Below are 22323 nucleotides of genomic sequence, written 5' to 3'. Positions count from 1 at the left end.
GACTAAACACATTAATTTCTGTGAGGAAGAAGCCCTGAAATTTCCCGTGGCCCTGGGTTGATGGAGAAGGGAGAGGGGCACAGAGGCTGGGCCGGGCTGTGGTGTCCAGGATGAATTGGGCTGGAGATTTAATTCAGCGGGTGAACATCTTGCTGCGGGCAGACGGGGCTCTTGAGGAGGAGTGGTGGCAGCAGAGCAGGGACTGCAGGGCAGGTGAGCAACGGTGGAAATCGTAACCCTGGGCTGAGCTTTGCTGCCTGTTGATGATGAGCGGCTCGGTCCTATTTCACGTTAGATCATGTCACAAGCAGCAGTAACAGCACTTTTCTATGGATAATGTTAGTGAAGCTCCTGGAAGGAGAGGGAGTTCTGCCCTCTCAGTGTGAATTCAATGTGCAAATACCCCGTGATCCCCCTGTGAGGAGTTTCTTGCATGTGCCTTTGCCACTGTAAATCACCACCAAGGGCATCTACCCCAAACTCGGATCTACGTTAGAGGCTCTGCGATGTAGATGTCAAACAAACATATTTGGGAAAACTGCCTCACAGTTCCCTTTTTTCACTGCTGCTGAACACGTCTCGATGCCAACAGGCAAGTTGTGAAACTAGATTAGTCGGAGCAGAGATACTGGGCAAGAAAAATGTGCCATAACTGTGACAGTGAAGCTGGTTCCTGTGATAGTGGCGCCTGGTCCGAGCTGCGATGGCCTCCGAGGTGCAGGAGGGGACGGGCAGCAAGTTTAGTGCTTGGGTGCAGCGCTCCTCCGAGTGCTGTGCAACGGGCGGCGCTGCCTGTGCAGGAGGAAGCTGCTCCGGGGCAACGGGTGAATAATGGTTGTCTCTTTGCCGTGGGGTTGAATACCGCTGAGCTCAGTGACAACTCCTCGGTCGCCATGGGGGGGAGTTTCTCCACTGGAGTTTAGCGAGGGAAATGTGCTCAGCTGGCACAGTTGTCTCTTGTCTTGGGCCAGAACTCTTTCTTGGGTGGTGTACGCTCTCCTGGGTCGGTGTTCATTCCATCAGAGCCTGTTTTCTGCAGAATCCGAGGCACTTTGAAGAGCGTGCTTCAGGGTGTTTCCCGCCGTGTACCCTGAAAATGCCTCTTGTGTTACAACAACGATGGCAGCGCCGACTGCCTGGTGATTGCTGCTTGTGCTGCGCATGAGATACGGGGATGGAGGGTGGGGGCAGAGATGTTCGGGTCCTGGCTCAGGGCTGGGTGGCAGCAGGACGGAGCAGACTGGTGTCTGTAAAGCTCTGCCCTCGCCCGCGGAGAGCTGACCCCACTGAGCGGTCAGGAACAGCAGCCTGGGCCTCGCTCTTGCTTCTCTGAAGAAACAGAGAATAAATCTTAGGGCTGCGTCTTTCTGACATCTGTGAAAGCAGGAATACGGTCTAATCAGGCATGTGGTATGTCCAGGATACGTTTAATGTTCTGGGGCAGGGGTACTCCAGCAGCATCCGCTCCAGATGGCAAATGCCTTTCAGCCCCGTGACTCTTCCTGGGCAGCTGGTTCTTGAGCGGCGCAGCCGGAGCGGGCGGCACAGGCTGGAATGGCAGGAAGCAGGTGGATGGGATGTTTCCTGATACCAGCAGACTTGCTGATTTCAAAGAAGGGTATTTCAATACGGACAGATGCCCCTAACCCGCAGAGGTGCCTCTCCCATAGAATTATAGAATTGTTTAGGTTGGAAAAGAGCTTTAAGGTCATTGAGTCCAACCATTAACGTAACGCTGCCAAGTCCCCCATTAGGCCATGTCCTTAAGTGCCACATCTCCGTGTCTTTTCAGGACCTCCAGGGATGGTGACTCAACCACTTCCCTGGGCAGCCTGCTCCAATATTTGATAATCCTTTCGGTGAAGAAATTTTTCCTAATATCCATCCTAAACCCCTGGCACAACTTGAGGACGTTTCCTCTTGTCCTGTGGCCTGTTCGTTGGGAGAAGAGCCTGACCTCCCCCGGCTACCCCCTCCTTTCAGGGAGCTCTGGAGAGCGAGAAGGTCTCCCCTCAGCCTTCTTTTCTCCAGGCTGAACACCCCCAGCTCCCTCAGCTGCTCCTCAGAAGTTCTCCAGCCCCTTCTCCTTGTGCTCCAGACAGAGGTCAGACTGACAGGCCTGTAGTTCCGCAGATCCTCCTTCTGGCCCCTTGTAGGTGGACGTCACGTTTGCTAACCCCCAGTCAACTGGAGGTGAGCCAGGATGGCTGATAGATGATGGCAAGTGGCTCAGTGAGCACCTCCGCCAGCTCCCTTGGTATCGTGGGGGGGATCCCCTCTGCCCCCATAGACCTGTGTGTGCCTCGGTGCTGTAGCAGGCCCCTCACCGTTTCCCCGTGGATGATGGGAGGTTCGTTTTGCTCTCCATCCCTGTCTTCCAGCTCAGGGGGTTGGGAACCTGCAGGATAACTGGTCTTACTATTAAAGACTGAGGCAAAGAAGGCATAAAGTACCTCAGCCTTTTCCTCAGCCCTGGTCGCTCTGTTTCCCCCCGCATCCCATAAAGGATGGAGATTCTCCTTAGTTCTCCTTCTGTTGTGAATGTATTTATAGAAACATTTTTCATTGTCTTTTATGGCAGTATCAGGATTTAAGTTCTAGTTGGGGCTTTGGCCCTTCTAATTTTCTTCCTGCAATACCTCATGACATCCATGTGGTCCTCGTGAGTGGCCTGGCCCTTCTTCCAAAGGTCATGAACTTTTTTTTTTCCTGAGTTCCACCCGAAGCTCTCTGTTCAGCCAGGCTGGTCGTCTTCCCCACCAGGTCGTCTTTCGGCACATGGGGGCGGCCAGCTCCTGCACCTTTAACATTTCCTTCTTGATGAAATCTTCAAGTCCAGCCTTCCTGGCCTCCTGTGCCCTTCAGGACTGCCTCCCGAGGGACTCTGTCAACCAGGCTCCTGAACCGGCCAAAGTCCGCCCTCCGGAGGTCCAAGGTGGCAGTTCTGCTGACCTCCCTCCTTGCTTCTCCAAGAATTGCCAACTCTATCATTTTGTGGTCGCTGCGCCCAAGACGGCCTCCAACCGTCACATCCCCCACAAGTCCTTCGCTGCTCACGAGCAGCAGGTCCAGCGAGGCGCCTTCCCTGGTCGGCTCCCTCCCCAGCTGTGTCAGGAAGTTCTCCTCAACACGCTCCAGGAACCTCCTGGACTGTTTCCTCTCCGCTGTATTGTGTTTCCAACAGATGTCTGGTAGGCTGAAGCCTCCCCTCAGAACAAGGGTTAGTGATTGTGAGATTTCTCCCAGCTGCTTATAGAATGTCTAGTCTGCCTTTTCGTCCTGGTTGGGCGGTCGATGACAAACTCCCGCCATGATATCTGCCTTGTTGGCCTTCCCCCTGGTTCTTACCCGTAAACACTCAACCCTATTGTCACTGTCATTAAGCTCTAGACAAACATACAGGGCCACCCTCCCGCCTCTCCTCCCTTGCCTGTCCCTTCTGAAGAGTTTCTACCCATCCAATGGCTTCACTCCCGCCATGTCTCTGTGACGGCAACTATATCATGGGTTTCCTGCTGCACAATGGCTTCCAGCTCCTCCGGACTGTTGCCTGTGCATGTTGGCATAGGTGCGCTTCAGTTGGGCTATTGATCCCGCCACCTTTTGGGGGAAGAAGCCTTAATTCCTATGTGACCATTCTCAGGCGCTTCTGTGGTTTCTGACACATCAATAACCCTTGTGTCTTCACTGTTGCGTGGATCTCCGTCCCCTGCCTCCACTGGGACAGCAGACCGAAGGACCCTGCGGGTACACCGTCCCTCACACGCTGCCGTGCCACCCCCAGGCCCATCTCTAGCGAGCCTGGTTTTACCCCTTTCCCCCTTCAAATCTGCGTTAAAGCTCTTTGGATGAGCCCTGCCAACTCCTGCGCAAAGATCCTTTCCCCCTTGGAGACAGGCGTACCCCGTCCGTCACCAGCAGCCCTGGTGTCGTGTCGACAGACCCATGATCAGAGACCTCAAAATTCTGCCAGTGACACCAGGCTCAGAGCCAATACCGATCGGATGGGTCTTCCGCTTTCTTCCCTCATTGTTCCCTGCAACTGGAAGGACGGAGGAGAACACGACTTGTGCTCCCGATCCTTTAACCGGTTGTCCCAAGGCCCTGAAAGTCTCTCTTGATCGCCCACTGTCTTCTTGTTGCAACTTCATTGCTGGCTACCTGAAAAATCAATAACGGACAATATCCAAGGGCCGTACCAGGGAAGGAAGCTTTCTCTTCACGTCTTTAACCCAGGCCTCGGGGAGGCAGCGACTTCCCTGAGGAGCGGATCTGGTCGGCATTGCGGGCCTTCTGTTCCCTTCAGGAGGGAGTCTCCTTTGACAACGGCCGGTCTTTCGTTCTTTATGGAAGCGGTTTTGACGCAGGGTGTAGGCGACACCTCCAAGCCTGGATGAACCGTCCTCCTCGCCGTTGTTTGGTTCCACTTGCAGAGCCTTGTACCCATTCCGCGAGGGCACTGGGGATGGTGGGGCAGTCACAGAGGAGACGCCCCTTCTGCGTCTTGTCACCATTGTCCTCTATCCCTTAAGTCACCGTGTCCAGGCAGGCGGAGAAACGAGAGGGGATCCTCCGTATCACGTGTCCTGGCTGCCTGCCGGGCCTGTCCCAGGGAAGGGAGGGTGCGATTCCAGTGCTCTGTCTCTCTCTTGTTCCCCCCTCATCCTCCTCACCCTGCTGCCCTCCTCCTGGAGCTCTGACACCAAGCGGAGGAGTTCCTCTACCTGGGTCCGTCTCCCGCAGGTGTGCTCACCGCTGACGTCCGCTACTGGCATAAGAGTCACAGAACCTGTGATTTGGGTGGGAGGGGACCTTTAAAGGTCCACCCCCCTGCCCTGGGCAGGGACACCTCCCACCAGCCCAGGTTGCTCCAAGCCCCGTCCAACCTGGCCTTGAACCCCTCCAGGGATGGGGCAGCCACAGCTTCTCTGGGCAACCTGGGCCAGGGGCTCACCCCTCTCAGCGTAAAGAATTTCGTCCTGATGTCTAGTCTAAATACAGGAGGGTAGGGCACACCCTGCAGCCTGGCGCTGTTTTGCAAGGCCGAAACGTATAAAATGTAGATTTTCAATCTTCTCCTTTGCAAGCAGCAAACCTTGCGATGAGCGGAGCGAGGGAGCCGTGCAGCGCTGGCGGGGACCGGGGACCTGTTGCCATCCCCGTGGGGAGGCCGGCGGGGGGAACAGGGATGCTGCGGGGCTTGGGCTCCGCTTGCAGGACACCGTGTTTTCCCCTTCCTGCCTTTCCCGGAGCGCGGGAAGCCCGTGGTGAGGTTTGCTCAGTGATGTGAGTGGCTCCTGGCCCGACCTCAGCCCCACGCAGGAGGGGTTTCCACCCCGTGCCCCCCAAGCCCAGCCTCACTTGAAGGCCGCTTGCCAAAAAGATCCTTTTCCGTGTTCCCCAGGGGTGGGACGCAGCGAGGCTGGGACGTAACTGGTCTCTGCGGTCCCTGCCAGGGCTCCAGGCAGGAGCGGCTGCGGTTTGGTGTGAGGTGATCAGTCTTTCCTGTAGGATGCGACTCAAACGGGTCCCCGGCGGTGTGGAAATGGAGCCCCAGGTTGGCATCGCCATGGCCGGAGCCTCGGAGCTGCGCGGGGCCCTGTTTTACCTCCGCTTTGTCCTGCTTGGGCTCCTGAATAATGGAAGGGCTGTAAGCGGATCCGGCACGGCTCTCCGGTTTCCCCAGGGGAAGCATGGATGCTCGGCCACCACCCTGCCCTCACCCTGGGGGATCGGGTGTCGGATGGAGCCGAGCGGGGCAGGGGAGGGCTGGGTGCTGCGGGGAGGGCGGCCGGTGCCTGCGGTGGGTCCCCTTGTGCCCGTCCCACCCCGGTGCTGGGCTCCGGCCCCGGCTGGGGGGACTGGTCCTCCCTGTCCTGGGTCTGTGCCTGGGGGGGACCGGTCCTCCCTGTCCCCGCCATCCCGGGTCTGTGCCCATCTCAAAACAGCCTTTGCACCTGCGGCTTCTCTCTCATGTCCAGTTTATGCCAAGAACAAGTGAAAATAAAATAGAGTATTTCGGTTGGAAGGGACAAAGATGTGCTTTTTAGCCCCATTTAAGCCAGCTCTCTATTCCTCAGGCAAAATTATTATTATTATTATTATTATTGTTATTGTTATTATTCAGCAAGCAGAAAGTGTGAGCACCCAGTTTTGGGCCAGAGGGGGGTTTGTGAGTGGCTCCGGGTGCCAGGGCCCCGGCTGTCCCTGGGGGCTGAGGCCGTGCCCTGGCCCCCGCAGGGGGGGGACGGGTGGAGGGGCCCCTCTCCAGCACCCCAACCGGCATTTGGGATTTCTCCCATGGCGCAAGGGGGTGAGGGGATGGGCTGGCTCAGGCTGGGCTTGCGGGACTTGCTTGGAGGGCAAGAGGACGCAGGAGCACACGGCGGTGGGCGCTGGGGGCCGTGTCCTGGCTGTGGATTCCTTCCCGGTCCGGGCAGGCTCATGGATGTGCCTGGAGAGGGTCCCATCCTGCCCTGGCTCTGCACCCTGAGATGGTGTGTGGGGACCGAAGGGGGGGGTCTGGTGGCTCTGAGGCACCCCGTAGCAGTGCCCTGTGTTCCCCGAAAGGCTGTTTCTGCGGTGGGGCTGCCTGTCGCACCCACGAGCGTTGGGGACCCCAGGGGGACCCCCCCCCCCCCTCCCCTTCCTTCCTGTGAGGGCAGGAAGGACCAAGCCCCGGTTCCTTCCTGCGCAGGGATGGGGGTCATGGGGCACCTGCGGTGAGAAAAGCCCTCCCCATCCTGCAGCTGCTCCGGTCATTTCGACATCCCACGTGAGCCACCGAGCCCCACGTCCCTTCCTTGCCTTGGGCAACTAAACACCACAAGGCACCGTCCAGGCTCCCTTGACCCCCCCCAGCATCTCCCAGCCCCTGCCCGGGTGCGAATACCGGACCAGCCCTGCTCGGCTGCGGGCAGGGCATCCCCACTGAGCTCCCCGCGACCCCGCGGGGACAGAGCCACTGGCATCCCATGATGGCAATTTATAGATTTAAAAATTAAACAGCAGGGGAGAAGCGAAAGCCAGCGGTTCCGGAAGCCTGCGGACGTCTCTTCCTCTCCTTCCCAGCGCCATCGCCTGCTTCCTGCCCTACCTTATCCCTCTGCGGCCACCTTTGTCCTCGCAGCTGTGACTGAGTCTGGCGGTTCCATCCGAACCCCCGGTGCGCAGCCGGGGCTGGAAGGCGTCGGGGGGGATTTGCAGAAGACGGAGCCCGGGAAGAGACGGGGCCTTCCTGAAGGTAAGAGAGGTCCAGGCCAGCGAGGAGAGGAGGGGAATGGGATCCGTGGTTCTGTGTGGGTGAATGGGGAGGATGGGATGGATCCATTTGGATGCCGTGGGTGAGTTGCCGCGTCTGGAGGGGATGTGGAGGAGCACCTGGCTCTGAGCTGCGCGCAAGTGATGCCGTTGGACACCTCGTGGTGGGTGCTCCGGGCTGCTGGGGCCACGTTCCTGCTGGGGGTCTGGAGGAGGGAGTCAATGGGGCAGAAATGGGGCTTGGAGGGTGGAGGAGCTGGGGACAAACTGGGCCATGGGAAGGGCCCCACACGGCCCACGTTGGCTCGTGGGGATGGAAGGGGCTGAGTCCCGCACCGGGGCTGCGATGCCCAACGCTCCAGCGAGGAGCTGGGGTCTGCGGGGACCCCGTGGTGCCTCGGGGGCTGCATCCCGGGTGGGATCCCGGCAGCCAGCTCTGCCCTGGCCCAGGGTGCCGGGGGTGCAGCTCTGGCTCGGCAGCCCCGGAGGTTTTTGTCAGCTCAGCAGAAAATAAATGGGGAAATAAACGGGGATGAAAAAACACGACGACTCTGTGTCACCAGCGCCCCAGCTCAGCACAAGATGCGTTTTCACCCCGGTGCCACCAAAGTGGCAGGTTTGCACGGGAGTTTGGGATGCAGGCGCACAGAGCCCGCGGGGTTAGTGCCTGGGGCTGCCGATGGGGATGGCGGGTGGGTGGGAGACAGCCGATGCCATCGCGGGATGCCCGGTCCAGGGGGAAGGCTGGGGCTGCCCTAAGCCCTGCAGCGGGGAGGGGGGGGCCCTTCGTCGCATCCCACCCAGGGTCCCCGCCAGCCCGGCTGGTTCACCGAGCGCTCGCTGGCGTGGGGCAGAGGACGCCAGCGGACGCTCCTCCTCTGCGGGAGGCAGGCGAGGACTCGGGGTGGGGCTTTGCCGAGCGAGAAACCAGAGTCCGGCCAGCCCTGGGGAAGCTGCCAGGGCCAAGCACCCCGGCGAGACGGCGAGGCTGCCTGGCTGCCGCCCCCGCGCACCCACGCACCGGGCTGCCGCGCACCCCGTAAGTCTCTGCCACCTCGGTGGGCGCGTCCGGAGCGGTGCTGGGCATGAGCCATCCCAGCGGCGTCACGGGACGGGGCTGCACGGGAAAGGGGTGCCCTGAGCCAGGGTTGCCTGGGGACCCGGGGAGGGGGTGAGGGCAGGGATGGCGGGCTGTGGGGACCGGGTCAGACCCAAGTGTCCCCTTACCGAGCTGCCCGCAGAGACCCCCCTGTGCTGTGGGGCTGGAGGAGACCTGGGTTGACCTAAAACTTCGGCTCCCGGAGTCCTGCGCTGCTGAAACGCAGCTTTTCCCCTCCTTCCTCCCTGAGGGACGACCCGTGGAGCGGAGACACACACAGAGCTGGGGGACAGAGCCTGGGCTGGCTCCCAGGGGGGCCAGGAGCACCATGTCCCACGCAGCCCCAAACGGCCACGATTTGCCCATCAGGGACATTCTGCTGCAAAAGTTTGCCAAATCCTCCACCCAAGCGAGTGGCGATTTCTGGTGCTGGGTTACACCCTGCCTCTCTCCATCCCGGGGACCCCTTCCCCATCTCCTGCATCTCCGCGATGCCGGAGACCTGGCGCTTACCCCGCTGGGTGATGCTCAGCCTTTTTTCCGTGCCTCGGTTTCCCCCAGCATGGAAAGGCGCCCCTGGCAGCGGGATGATGAGCCCTGGCTGTTCCCCTCCGGCCCGTGCAAACAGCCCCGCGCTCCCCAGTGCCGGGGAAGCAGCTGGAGCCACCCGTGCGGGGGGAGCATCCGGCCCTTCCTCGCAGCCCCGCGGGACCGAGGCGTGTGTTCACTCGTCCTTCTTCCCCCTCCGCCACCGGACTGAGTCACGGCTGCTGCGTCACGCAGTCCATTTGGCCAGGAGTCTCCTAACGAAGCGGAGGAGTTTGTCTGGCTCTGGGCGAGCGGCTTTTAGCAGCCAGCTGCTCCTGGCCACCGGCCCAATGGCCCCACAGAAGGGTGGCTTTTGGGGACGTCCCCAGCAGGGGGCTGAGCTGTGGGGAAGGTGCTGGGGCAGGGATGCTCCGCGGAGGAGCTGGGAGGCTGCTGCATCCCGGTGGTGTGCCCATGGTGGCATGGCCCCTGGTTGTGCCCGTTTCGCTGGGCTGCTTTGTTTCAACACGGATGCAAAAATCCAAAGCCCAATTCGGGGGCTAATTATGGGTCTGCGTTCGTTATCTTCTGGTCTGTTAAGCCTGCGATGTGGAGCGATGCCGGAGGGGCGAGGTGTGTGCGACTCCCCCCGTTCCCCACGGGCTCCCTGCTCCCGCTCCGTGGGGGAAAGCGCTGCCCGCGGGAGCTGGGGGTGCTCAGCAGCACCTCATTTTCCACCCAGGATGGGCCGCTGGCAGCCAGTTGCCCTCCCGGCTGCCAGAAAAACCTTTGGCCACCCAGAGTAGAAGTACGCCCAGCCCGGTGCGTGGCCGGCCGCCAAACCTCGCCGTTCCCAGCTCACCCCGTGGCCTCAGATCCTGGAGGTCTGGGCTTGGAAATCCACTTCCAGGGTGGCTCACGGCGTGATGTCCCTGTGGGCTGCGATGGGCCCCTAAAGCTGCTCCCGAGCAGCCCGGGCCCCCATCGCTGCGGGGCAAGGACAGGCCGGGGGGGCTCTGGGTGGAGCTGGCCAGAGGGCTTGACCCATGGCCGTGAGCACCCCCGGTTCTCCCCACTCTGCTGTGACCTGGGCAGCGATTTTTAAGCAGCTCCAGGAGCTCGTTGTCCCTCCGAGTGCTTCGACGAAGCAGCGCTAACCGGAGCTCAGGCTCCTGCACCCCCGTTCCCCGCCACCCCCGGGTTCCCGCGTGGGAGGCAGCTCCTCTGCTCTCCTTGGCCAAGATGGGTCTCGCTTGCCCCCGCGCTCCCTCTAACTGCTTATCTCTGGCTAACATTCCTGGTGATAACGAGCAACGTTCCCGAGCGAGGTCGGCGGGGCAAGGACGGCACGTGGGGGGACCTGCTGAGCACCAGCCCACTGAGGTGCTAACAGAGTCCCCAAAGGACTTTTGGGCTGGAAAACAGGAGTTTTCTGCTTAAAATAAGCCCAGCACACGATCCAGGATGGTGGCAACAGAGGTGCTGCACCGGCCTCTGCAGTTTGGGGACCGCGGGCGGGCCGGGAGCATCCGCTGCGCGGCGGCAGTCGATGCAGTGGTGTATTTAAGGTGAAGTCGCGGGTAAAGCCCAGCCTTCGTTCGGGAACGCTGGCAGCTTTCTCGGCGTTTTATTTTACGGCTTGGGAGGGCTTTTCCTCCACGTGGCTGCAGTCAAAGGCGCTTTGACCCAAACAAGCGGCCGCGCTGTGAGCAGTTTGGATGGGGCTGTTTCTGCCCCGCTGGGCTGGGCACAGATTGCTCTGCACTTTCCCCTTTTCCAGGGCAGACCCGGTCGTATTTATAGTGGAAAAACCCCAGGCAAACACAGGAGCCTTTTAGCCTCCTGCCACGCCTCTGCTACAAGGCAAAGTATCTCAAGGGCAGTACAAATTCCCTGAAGGTGACGCTCTCCCCCCTCGGGGATGGCTTTCGTGTCCTACCACGCAAGGGCCGTGGCTCAGACGGGGCGACGGCGGCTGCCGGGGGGCAGGCGGGGAGCGGAGCGGGCAGGAGGGGCTGGGGGACCTGCTTCATCCTCGCTGCGCTGGAAGAGCAGCCCGGGCTCCTTTGAGACCCGAGCGTTTCCCAGGGCTCGGTGCCAAGTCCCAAGCTCTTGGTGACTGTTCCTGAAGTGCCACCCAACCCCAAAGTCTTCCCCGAGGCGTGTGTCACCTGCGTTTCTTCTGCCTCTGGCTGCGGGGGCTGCTGCGCGGGGTGTTGCAGCAGCCGGGGGTGCTGGCAGGGCTGCCGGGGTGCACTTTGTACCTGGATGTTTTTTTTTTTCCTGGCTGGGTTGGGGTGTCCTGCCCCTGCCTGCCCAAAGGGGACGGTGCCCGGGTGCCACCCGATGCCCCATGGCCACCCCCAGGTGCTCTGGGCAGAGGGGGCAGCCCCGGGGGTGCATCCAGGTGCCGCCCCCACCGTCCTGGCCAGGGGATGGGGGTTTGCTCTGCTCTGTGCCCTGACCTGACGCACCCCTTTCCTCCCGCAGGCCCCAGCGTGCCGGCCCGGTGCTATGCGATGCTCCCTGAAGCGCTCCCTCACAGCTGCGCTTGCAGCCTCCTTCCTCCTCCTCCTCCTCCTCCTCCATGGGGACAGCCAGCAGGAAGAGGATCCCCTGGAGGTGAGTCCCCCACCGGTGATGTCCCGTGTGAGGGGCCGCTGGAGCATCCTCCATCCCTGCCTGCCCCACAGGGACCCCAGCCCCAGCTCTGCTCCCTTCCCTGCCCCGTGTCACCCCCAAACCCCAGCTCTGCCTTCTCCTCTCCCTGCGGTTGCCCTGCGCACCTGGGAATCTCCCGATCCAGGAGCTGGGAGGGCAGGACAGGGGCTCCCCCTCATTTCTGGGTCCCCCCCTTGTCCCCACCTTGCTCACGCGTGTCCATGGTGCTCTGGGGTCTGACGTGGTTTCCTGCGGCTCCCATCCAGGCGGAGCTTAAGGGCTTGGCCCCAGACAGGGTCCTGCAGATGCTGCAGCCGGCAGGAGCCCAGCGCATCCTCCGGGACATGGATGACTTCTCCGCACTCCACAATGTCTCCTACCACCTCCTCGCTGGCTCCCTGTCACCCCATAAAAGTGAGTGGCTCCGGGACTCCGAACTGGGCAGGGCTGGGGATTAGATGGAGGGGTGGAGGAAGGTCAGCGTGCTCCAAGTGTGGTCCTTGCTTCTGCTGCACCTTGGGACAGAGACCCATCTCCCTGGGGCAGACTTTCCTGCTCTCCACTTAGGAAGATAGAGATGGTGGGGCTGGACCACCGGGGCAATCATGCAGTGTGAGAGATGTGGGTCAAGCTCTCGGACGGGTGCATGAAGAGCAATTCTCACGCAAACACCATGGGAAGGAGGTCAGGGCAGCCCCATGTGAGTCCATGCCAAAACCAGAGGTCCTGTACGCACAAACCCGAAGCTACAGAGAAGCTGAACAAATGCTACCACAGCTGGGCTGCGGGGAGGGCAGGAGGAGGCCTCATCCCGGTGTGGTTGCATCTCCACGAGGCTTGGAGTAGGTTCGGGCATGCTTCCAGGATGTGCAGCCATGCCATGGAACCATCCCTGCCCCGTAGACTGTCTCTGCACAGTTCCTTCCCCAAGTTTTGCTTTTTTTAGGATGTTTTCCCCAAATATTTCTTCTTCAGAGGAGCCCCTGACTTCTCATCCTGGCCTTTACTTGCCCTTTGGGCACTTCCTGAGATGCTGGGGGCCTCAGCTTCAGAAAGGACCTGCTGACTTTGGACATGGGGCCATAACTGTGTGGGTTGGCCATGTGGAGAGCTTTTTGGAGCTCCCTCCTTGTGGCTTGCAGGGAAAAAACTCACCATGACACACCCCAGCTAATGCCTTTCCTCTGCCTTGCAGAATTCTTGGCAGTGGGTTTGGCGTCGGTGCGGCGGCCGCGTGGCTACTACCTCCCAGCCACACTCCAGTCCCTCTTCAAGCAGTCGACGGAGGAGGAGCTGCAGGATATGGTAGTGGTGGTGCATTTGGCCGACACAGACCCCACGTGGAACATGCGTGTGGCTGCCAACATCGCCCGCAAGTTTGCTCACCACATCCTCTTGGGACGGCTCCTGCTTATCCACGCTCCCCATGAGTTTTACCCCACCCTTGAGGGCCTTAAGAGAAATTACAATGACCCAGAGGAGCGGGTGAGGTTCAGGTCCAAGCAGAATGTGGACTACGCCTTCCTCTTTGCCTTTGCCGCCAACCTGTCCTCCTACTACTTGATGATTGAGGATGACGTGTGGTCCGCCAAGTCCTTCTTGACGGCCATCCGCAAGGCACTGGCTTCCCGGGAAGGCTCCAACTGGGCCACCCTTGAGTTCTCCAAGCTGGGCTACATCGGTAAGCTCTATCGCTCCAGTGACCTTCCTCGCCTGGCTCGCTTCCTCCTCCTCTTCTACCAGGAGATGCCCTGCGACTGGCTGCTGGTCCACTTCCGCCTCCTGCTCACCCAGAAGGACGTCATCCGCTTCAAGCCCTCCCTCTTCCAGCACATGGGCCTCTACTCCTCCTTCCAGGGCACCATCAACCGGCTGGAGGACGATGAGTTCCAGGCCGATGCCTTGGACCTTCCGGACAATCCACCAGCAGTCTTGTTCACCAGCATGTCCGTCTTCGAGAACTACGAGCCCCTCAAGGCTTACAGCACAGCAGAGGGGTATTTCTGGGGGAAAGACCCAGCAGCCGGCAGCGTCTTCTCCATCATCTTCCAGCAGCCGGCTCATGTCACCCGTGTGCGGGTGCGCACGGGCTCCGAGGAGCGCCAGGGGGATTTCCTGCATGCAGGGGTGCTGGAGCTGGGCCGGCAGCGGCGGGCCGATGGCCAGGACTGCTCTGCCTACACCACCGTGGGCACCTTCGAGAAGGGGACCTTGGAGCGGCGGGGGCTGGAGATGGGCCTGCCCGGCCCCGTGGAGTGCGTGAGGATCCGAGTCACCCGGGACCAGAGCGAGTGGCTCATCATCCGGAGCATCGACATCTGGACCACGGCAGGCAGCTGAGCCGGGATGTGGCAGGTTGCCAAAGTGGCTGGATTTTGTACTAAGAGTTCCTTTATTTTTCTCACTTCCTTTTTTGATAAGGAGTTAAATTATTGACTCCCGCTGGTGCTGACACCTGTCTCCAAAGGGATGCGGGACCTGGATGGGCCGGGAGCAGGGCCCACCAGCCTGTGCCTGCCTGGGGGATGCTCCAGCGAGCAACGAGAACGCTGGGGGCGTAGGAGGAGCAGAGGCTTGGGAATTTCAGGCCGAGCAACAGAAAACATTTCCTCCCAGGGAGGATGGTGTACAGGACAAAGCTAATCAGCTAATTAACAATCCAAACGATTAACCAGGCAGTGGCATTTTTTGCAACCTCTCCCCATCACCCCCTCCCCATCTGAGATTTCTAACCCACCGATTCCAACGTGCAGACTTTCCCCCTCCTATCCCATTTTCAAGCTGTCCCTGGAGGGGCCAGGGGAAGATACGGGGGTGCTGCTCACCAAACCCCTCACCCATGATCAGGGCCACAGGGAGCTGGGAGCAGGACCCCCACCACTGGTGATCGCTGATGTCTCGGTGCTGATCAGAGGGGCACCGGCCACCAGATGGACCCATCGCACCAGCTCAGTCCCCACACGGCCACGGCAGCTCTCCTCCACTCACCGCTTCTGTTCAGACCCTTCAAATAGATTCTCCCCCTCTCAGGGGGCTGCAGTTCCCAGGGATCACACCCTGTGTCCAAGACGGATTCACCCCAAGAGGAAAAGTCAGGGAAGATGGGGTTCTTTAAGAGGGGGAGAATTACAGAATCCCAGAATTGTAGGGGTGGGAAGGGACCTCTGGAGATCATCCAGTCCAACCCCCTGCCAAAGCAGGGTCACCCAGAGCAGGTCACACAGGAACGCGTCCAGGCGGGTTTGAATATCTCCAGAGCAGGAGACTCCACAGCCTCTGTGGAGAAAGGTCCAATGATTGCACACCATGGAACAAGGATGGGTAAAGGAAAATGTGATAATGTGAAGCTCTGGGTACCTTTTAGCCCGGTGAGATGCTGGAGGGTGACCAGGGTACACACAGGCTGCAGGGACAAAGCCCTCCAACAGCTTCTGTTCAGGTTTGTCTGGCACGATGAGCCTGGAGGGCTGGGTCCCTCCAGTCAGCTCCATCACAAGCTGTTGGCACCAGTACGCAAGGCGGTGACCGGCACCTCTCCCAGTTAGGCTTTTAGCAACAATTGCTCAGCTTTCAACAAGCAAGGAGGAATTCTGATCTGCTCAGCCTTCCTGCAAGACAGCTCGGAGCAGTTTGTCACTAACTTGTGCCAAGCAGCACTGCGCTGGGTTGCCAGTATTTAAAGCCCGGCTCTCCCGGAGCAGGACAGTCACCCTTCAAGCACAGACAAGCACAAACCAGTGCCAGGGGACCCACCTGCAGGGCTGAAACACCTCAGTGCCGTAACCACAGCTCAGTCTCAAGGTCCCGCATCAACTTGCCTGCTGGGCACTGGAAGGAAGTCTGGAGAGCAGCCGCTCAGTGCTGGGAGCGCCAGACCTGGTTTGATGAGACTTTTCCCTGAAAAAAAGCCAGCCACGTAATAGATGTTTGTCTGCATTTAATACAGAGATGCTACACGATAAACTCCAGCACCTTCCTGACGTTATCAATGTTCTCAGTGGGATCAATATACACATTGCAGAATCAATTCAGTTTTTTTCCACACAGCCGAAGCACAGTCAGAGCTCTCGGAGTGTTTTGAGTAGCACAAGTGTCCCCTTTTCCAGGGCCCCAAGACCCAGACAAGTGTTTACAGTGCTCCAGTAGAGCCTTTGCCCCAGTTCTCTTGGACACAAATGCCCCTGACCACACTGTGAGAGCATCAGGGGTTACTAACGCGGGTACAAACGGAAAGCTTCCTCCCCAGTATGCTTTTATCCACCGCTAAAGCAGGAAAAGATATAAACGTAAATCCACCTTTTACCTGTTGGTCTCTTACTTGTGACGGTGCTAATCAGTTCTGTGATATTCACCTGCACAGAAACAAGCCGAAATCCCAGTTATGCTGGTGTAAATCTGGACAAAGTCCATTGAATACAGACTGGAAATCCACTCAGTTTACACCAGGATAAGTGCAAGCAGCAGCTGACCACTGGCAGGGAACCCCCTCCTCCTCCTTCCTATGCAATGCACTTATCTCAGCACTACGACGCCCAAATAACATCGGTGCAAACTGGAGGAGGAGCCGGCTTCTTCATCCTGGAGGAGCGCCCCATAATCTATCCCACATAAAAATTATCCCACTATTTTTATCCCAGGAAGATTCAGCCAGCTTCCACCACTCCGTACCGAGACCCCAGTCTCTGATGCAGGGGTGGGCTGATGGAGACTTCAGTCCCAGCAAGTGGTGCCCGCGGGGTCCCGCCGAGCAGAGCGCACTGGAGCTGCAGCCCCCAACTCGAGTCAGCCCGTGAATACCTGCCTCCCACCCACCATTTACATGCAGCCACGGGGCTAACGATCAGCGCGGATCTCAGCCGGGCAAGGGGTAAGGAGCCTCTGGGCCGAGGGGGAAAGGGCAGGGGGACAAACCCAGAGGCAAGCATTTTGGTCTGCTTCTCTCTATGAAGACGGTATAACAGAGAGGGTTAGAGCTTTCAGTCAAACACCACGGATGTCCTAAGGATGACTTGCTGTCCATCTCGACCAGCAGAGCTACCCTGTCTCCTGGGAAGTGGTGCCACATAGCTCAGCGAAGATCTAGCTCAGCATCTTGTGACGGTCGAAAACTGTCTTCCTCTGCTCCTGCACCTGGCGCTTCCAGCGCTGCTGGGCCCCCTCCACCCTCTCCAGCATCGTGTTGGCTCTAGCGCCAGATGGGGTGGGGGCTGCGGCCAAGGAGCGTGCATCCTGCAACAGAAAGAAACGGTGGAAGAGACTAAGGCAGGCCCAGCCCAAACACAGACGGTGGCAGCTCAACTCTGCGAGGAATTTCCACTGAAGGAGCAATTCAAGGCTTGAGTTGTCCTGACAAAGAACCGCATTTTCAGAGCTCCTCAACACCAGTCCCCCAACTCCAGATGCAAAGCTTGCACTGGGGGACCACCCACGGTAAAGTCACAGGCCCCAAATAAAAAAAATCCTTCAGGAGAGAAACTGCTTTAGGTCTAAACCTCTGCTGGAAATCCACTGCTAGGAGTCTGCAAGGAGCTGCAGTGCTAAAGCAAACTTCAGCATGATCTGCACAGATTTGTGCCTAAATGTTTACTTGTGGTAAGTGCCCCAAAAGCAACAGTGCTGGTCCCATACTGGACCAAAGGAGACAAGGACGAGGTCACTGTTTCCCTATCAGCCATTCTCTTGCCATCCCACCACCTTGTCTCCACCATTACCACAGCCACCCACGTGCACCAGCAGCACAGTCTTACCTCATTCTCCTCCTCATTGTGCAGGGGCTGGGTATAAGCATCTGGCTTCCGGATCAGAGGGTCCACCAGCACAAGGAAAGCCATGTAAAGCAGCAGTGCCCCCACCACAGACAAGTAAATGATGATGATCACCTGCAGTTAAGGACAGCAGAGTGGAAAAGGATCAATAGCATAGATAAGAAGCACCACAGAGGCCAGGAAGCTCCCTTCACAGCTGCTCCTGACGTTTGATCTCTTCCCTCCTCCTAATTTTGCCCACTAAAAGGTCTCTTGTACTTGCAGGAAGGCCAATGAGACATTAAGTGCCATCACTGCAATAAAACGTGCTGATCTTCTCTGCACTGTGCCAATTTAGGACACATACTCCATGTGAAAAGAGACCAACAAGATGGGTCCCTGCTTAGAGGTGCTTGGCACTGTCACACATCCTCAGCAAGAAGACTGGGCTCCCGTGCAGCCTGCTCCTCACTGCCAGCAGCCCTCCTGACTTGAACACGGTGCCCCTGGCACTACCACTGTGTACTAGCTGTGATAGTTTTATTTTGCTTTTCTGGGCTCTTCTCCAGGAACCCACCAGTCCAGCAGTGCCTGGGATGGCGTGGCATGGCAAGGAGAAGGAGCCAGCCACAGGGAGCACCTGCAATTACCTTGATGGTGGTGGTGCTGCGCTCCTCGTACTTGCATTCACACAGCAGGCAGTAGGCCTCCACATCATTCCCTGGCACTGGCATCGGCTCCACAACATGCAGGCAGTTGCTGTAACACAAAGAAACCAAAATCAGCAACAGGATGAGGCGAAACCAATGCTCTGTGGAAAGACGCTGGGGTGACTTTTTCTGTGTCCCAGCTTTCCCTGATAACACTGATTGGTTTTAGAAGTTCTGCTCACAGCTTAGCTAGCCCAAAGTTCCTGGGACAGACTGTCCAAGCACCTTCTGCAGGGATCCAGTCGAGGTGAAAGGGACTGGAGGGTACACCCTGCTTCTGCTGAGAGCCATGGCTTAAGAAATCATGCCTCCAAGATCCCTCAATCTCTCTTCAAAAAATGCCCCTTGCCCAGGTTGAACGTCACCTACCAAAACGGCTTCCTCTGCAAATCCACAGGCAGGCAATTACTTCCATAGCGCCGGCTAGAAACTCTGGAGTGTCAGCTTTCATGGAGCAACCCCTCACACTTCAACCCACAACTCACCAGTCCTTCTGCGACACATTCTTGTTGTAAATGTGCCCACTGATGTTCCGGTAGGGGGGGCAGATGCACTTGCAGCGGATGTCCTCCGAGCTCTGCAGAAGCAAGAGGAGAGGGGTTAGTGAGTGAACACGTGCGTACAGTTCTGTTGCCCTCACGACGCAGGCCAGTGGGAAAAGGCGAAACATTGCCTAAGAGAGAGAGGACTTCACAGCGTGTCTCTTCTTCCTGCTCTGCTCCTTTCACATCAATAACTTCACAGTTTTAAAATGTCTTGAGCACCTCTGCTCCAGACGCCAGGTACTTTTCACACACATTTTAAAATGCAAACTCCAAAACACAGCAGAAGGCAGCGCAGAGGCCACTGTCACGTACATTCACATCTCTACATGATAAACACACAGCTGCTATCGCACTCCTTAGCTTTACAAACTTCCAGAGAAAACAGTTGCTTCTCTGCCATTTTTGTTTCCGTTGTACCACACAGACAGTTCAATGCTTGTGTCTGAAGCTAAACTCACCTTGCTGGCTTGTGCCGGAGGAGGAAGGATGCAGCACAGCAGCGCGATCAGCAGCACGGAGCTCACACATTTCCGGGTACACTGGGCAAACATCATGTAAGCCTGAGAAAACAAAAATTCACATCCAGGACAGAGGATCTCAGCTGAATGCAGCCAGAACTAGTTAGTTTGAGCTTTCTTTTTTGGCCCACTTGCCTCTGTTTTGCCCAGAAGTAGAAATTTAGCCCTGAATCAAGGCTGATGCCAGTCAGAAACTCCTGGAAACACTTTACACAGACCTCAAGAAACACTCCTCTCAAAAAAGCTTCCACCATCTAGAGCCGCGCATCCAAACTACCACAGTCCTGCAAAAATATTGCTGGCTTCCTTACAATTTGACTTCTGCAACTGTGACTCCCTTACTGTTGTGGAGCTCTGCAACAGGTATTTTGATGCTGACAGTTTTGCCCAGTAAAAGAGACAGGATCAGGCAAACCATGGACCAAGAGCGAACTAAAGGAGTGCACTGAGGCCTCACTGCTGCATTGTATAATAAATGTTAAATCATCTTCTAATACTCAAAATTTTGCTTCTGAACAGGTCAGCGTATTTTCCCAAGCCATGAGCTACAGCAAAGAGGGTGGAATATTTACTGATTCCTAAACCTCCTTTACCCCAAGATACCTGTTCAGTAAAATCCTAATTTTTAAAAATTATTTCAAGTTGCTAGCTTGGTGAATTCATTATATGAATGCCTTGTGCTCCCTATGCATAAAATTGTTCTAGAGATGTGTGTTTGCACAAATCCAAAAGAAGATGAGTTCATTTTCTTTGCCACAAAAAGCAAATTTAGTCTCACCAAGGCTCGCATTGACACTGGCATCCCAGCAGGCCTCATGGTGCCACCTTGGGGAGAGCTCTGAAAAGCCACTTCGGCACAGCTTTATTCAGGGAAGGTAAATTAGACCTTCACTAATCAGCTCCATACGGCACACATAATCCCACAGCTTACTCCAGGTACTTATACTCTATTACCTAACATAATTCCATTAGTATTTACATCATCGGAATATTCTATCACTGTTTGCTTTATCTTATGTCAACACTCTGAAAATTAATGTAACTACTTCTTCTGTTTTATGGATTACAAACACCAAGTTCCTCTATTCTTGATCTAAACACCAGCCACTTCTAACAAGCTAACCTGCCAAAAACCATCAAAACGCATTCCAGTCCTATCAGCTTATCACAGGATTTCTTAACCCTTTGCATCCCTGTTAGCAGAAACCTCCTCAAACAACGGTTTTCTTTGGTGACACCCTTGCATGTCAGTGTTTTAGCTCTTTATCAAAAACGCTAGTTAATGTATGACTTATCTGAGCTGCATAGTGCATGTTCCCCATTGTAAGTGGCTTTGGGTGACTACTTGTTTGAATTTTTAGCTCAACAAAGGAGCACAGACCTGGAATTTAGTTTAGCCTGCTGAACTAAATTCAGATCATCTGAACAACTCATAACTATCATTTTTAATAAAAGCTGGGGAAAACACATGGTCTATTATACCATGAGAACCTGGACCAAAACCCCACAGTGCTGGGAATGACCATGGAGAAGCAGAACTGGCATGGGGTCAGGGTCTCGGGGGGGCTGCCATGGGGTCAGCGTCTCGGGGGTCACGACTGCAGAGCAGGGCCGCTCGCAGGCATGACCCCCCCCACCCCGAGGAGGCCCTGCAGCCACCCGCCCCATGCCCCTTCTCCCCGGGAGCACCCCCAACCCACTCTTCACCTTTAACATCACCCGGAGCCCTCCTAAGACTAAACCCACGAGGGCTCCGACACCTCGCCCACCACCTCCCCGCCCGGGGGCTGGGCTCCAACCACCCTGACACCCGCCCGACCCACTCGGACCCCCGGTCCCACGCCAGGAGCAAGGAGCGGGCCTTCCCCCGGCGGCCACCCTTCAATTCCCGCCGATGCTCGGCGCTGAGGGGGCTCCCACAACCCAGCCCCACCCCGCTCCAGCGACCCGGCCTCCCGGGATGCCTCCGCTGATCCAGGCCGCTATCGGAGCGCCCCCACCCACCGACCACCGGGCTTCCCCACAGCCCCGCCCCGGCAAGACCCCTCGCGGCTCGGGCCCCGGGAGGCGGGAAGCGGCAAGGGAGCGGGTCCTGGCCCGGCCTCGCCTGACCTCCCCTCAGGCCACCCCCACTGCAGCCCCTACCGGCCCTACCTGCGGCGCGACGCCGGCGAGGGACGCTCGCCACCCCCGGCCCCTGCAAGTCCCGCCCCCACCCCGCTATCTGCGCGCTCATTGGTTACGGAAGGTGAAGCGCAGTGACAGGCAGCACCCGCGGCCAGTCAGAAGGCAGGTGGTCCCGCCGGGTCCTGAGGAGCGGGTCTGCACCCCCTTCCCGCCCTCAGAGCTGAGGGAACGGGGCGGCGGGTGGGTGGCCCTGGCGGTGGTCGGCCCCGGGAGTGCCCGGGTGGCATCCCTGTCGCCGGGCTGTGTTAGGCGGACTAGGCCTAGGGCCGGCCTGGCAGCCCCATCCTGGGGCTGAGCCCCGAGAGGGCCCCGTTCTCCCTCAGAGCGGGCTCTGCCCTGCCGGCCCTGCTCTCCTCAGCTGGTCTCGCCCTGTTCACACCAAAGGTGATGCTGTGTCCATCAAAGGGGAAAATCCAGGCTGCAGTGGTGCCCTTGGTTGTGTTTTTTGGTTGATGTATGGTTATAAATTGTATTCATGATCCTCTAGGCTCAAAGGCTGCGGGTCTGCAATCTTATCTGTTGTATGAGAAACCAATGTGCCGTTTTTGATTCATCATCGGGCCAAGAAGAACGTTGTGCCTTTCAATGGCTGGGGGGCCTTGTGTTCGCCCAAAGAGAGCATTTCTGAGATGTGGCTCTAGAAGTAACTCAGTTTTGCCCTATTTTGTGTGACCGCTCCTTAACTTCAGGTGTGCAAATGACCTCGGCCTGGGCCCCGTGGCTGCTCCCGGGGCAGCTCCGCTCGGCAGCTGTGGGGGTCCCATCGCTTCTCCGCTTGCTCCGGCATTTTGCTGATTTACCTGAGCTCTGTCTGTGGTGCCAAGTAAAGTTGGGATCTAATTCAGGTAAAAAGCTACCACTGATGGAAGGGAAAAAAAAAAAGAGAGAGACCCAAACCTCTGGTTTATCTTGTTGAAACCTTGCAGCTGGTGGGCACAAGGTTTTCTCCAGTGGGCCGGGGCAGGGGAGGCCTTTCTGGGCCATGTCTCTGGTGACAGGGACGCTCCATGCAGCACCAGGGACCCATGTCACCTTGGTGGCAGGAACCCATGGCAGGAACCAACGCTGTGT

General features: G+C 57.9%; 2 protein-coding genes across 4 annotated transcripts; one reads left to right on the top strand and one right to left on the bottom strand.

The window, feature by feature from the left end:
• Positions 1 to 57: 57 nt before the first annotated feature.
• LOC128900385 (alpha-1,6-mannosyl-glycoprotein 4-beta-N-acetylglucosaminyltransferase-like) lies at positions 58 to 15370 on the top strand. 3 transcript variants are annotated; one of them, XM_054181477.1, is made up of 4 exons: positions 58 to 213; positions 11378 to 11509; positions 11815 to 11962; positions 12744 to 15370. In XM_054181477.1, exons 2-4 carry the CDS (start codon positions 11402 to 11404, stop codon positions 13886 to 13888), a joined length of 1401 nt encoding a protein of 466 aa, XP_054037452.1. In that variant the 5' UTR covers positions 58 to 213; positions 11378 to 11401; the 3' UTR covers positions 13889 to 15370. The 3 variants fall into 3 exon arrangements, with proteins under 3 accessions (XP_054037452.1, XP_054037451.1, XP_054037453.1); XM_054181476.1 differs by lacking the exon at positions 58 to 213 and adding an exon at positions 7106 to 7243; XM_054181478.1 differs by lacking the exon at positions 58 to 213 and adding an exon at positions 8142 to 8299.
• Positions 15371 to 16627: 1257 nt separating this feature from the next.
• Positions 16628 to 19592, bottom strand: TMEM9 (transmembrane protein 9). The gene is given in 6 exon segments (XM_054181506.1): positions 16628 to 16777; positions 17296 to 17427; positions 17943 to 18051; positions 18488 to 18579; positions 19006 to 19214; positions 19217 to 19592. Coding segments are annotated over 6 exon segments (795 nt in total). The 5' UTR covers positions 19320 to 19592.
• Between the last annotated feature and the right edge of the window lie 2731 nt (positions 19593 to 22323).

The sequence above is a fragment of the Rissa tridactyla genome, chromosome 21 (assembly GCF_028500815.1).
Source record: "Rissa tridactyla isolate bRisTri1 chromosome 21, bRisTri1.patW.cur.20221130, whole genome shotgun sequence".
NCBI lineage: Eukaryota > Metazoa > Chordata > Aves > Charadriiformes > Laridae > Rissa > Rissa tridactyla.
This window is presented reverse-complemented; position numbering and strand designations above follow the sequence as displayed.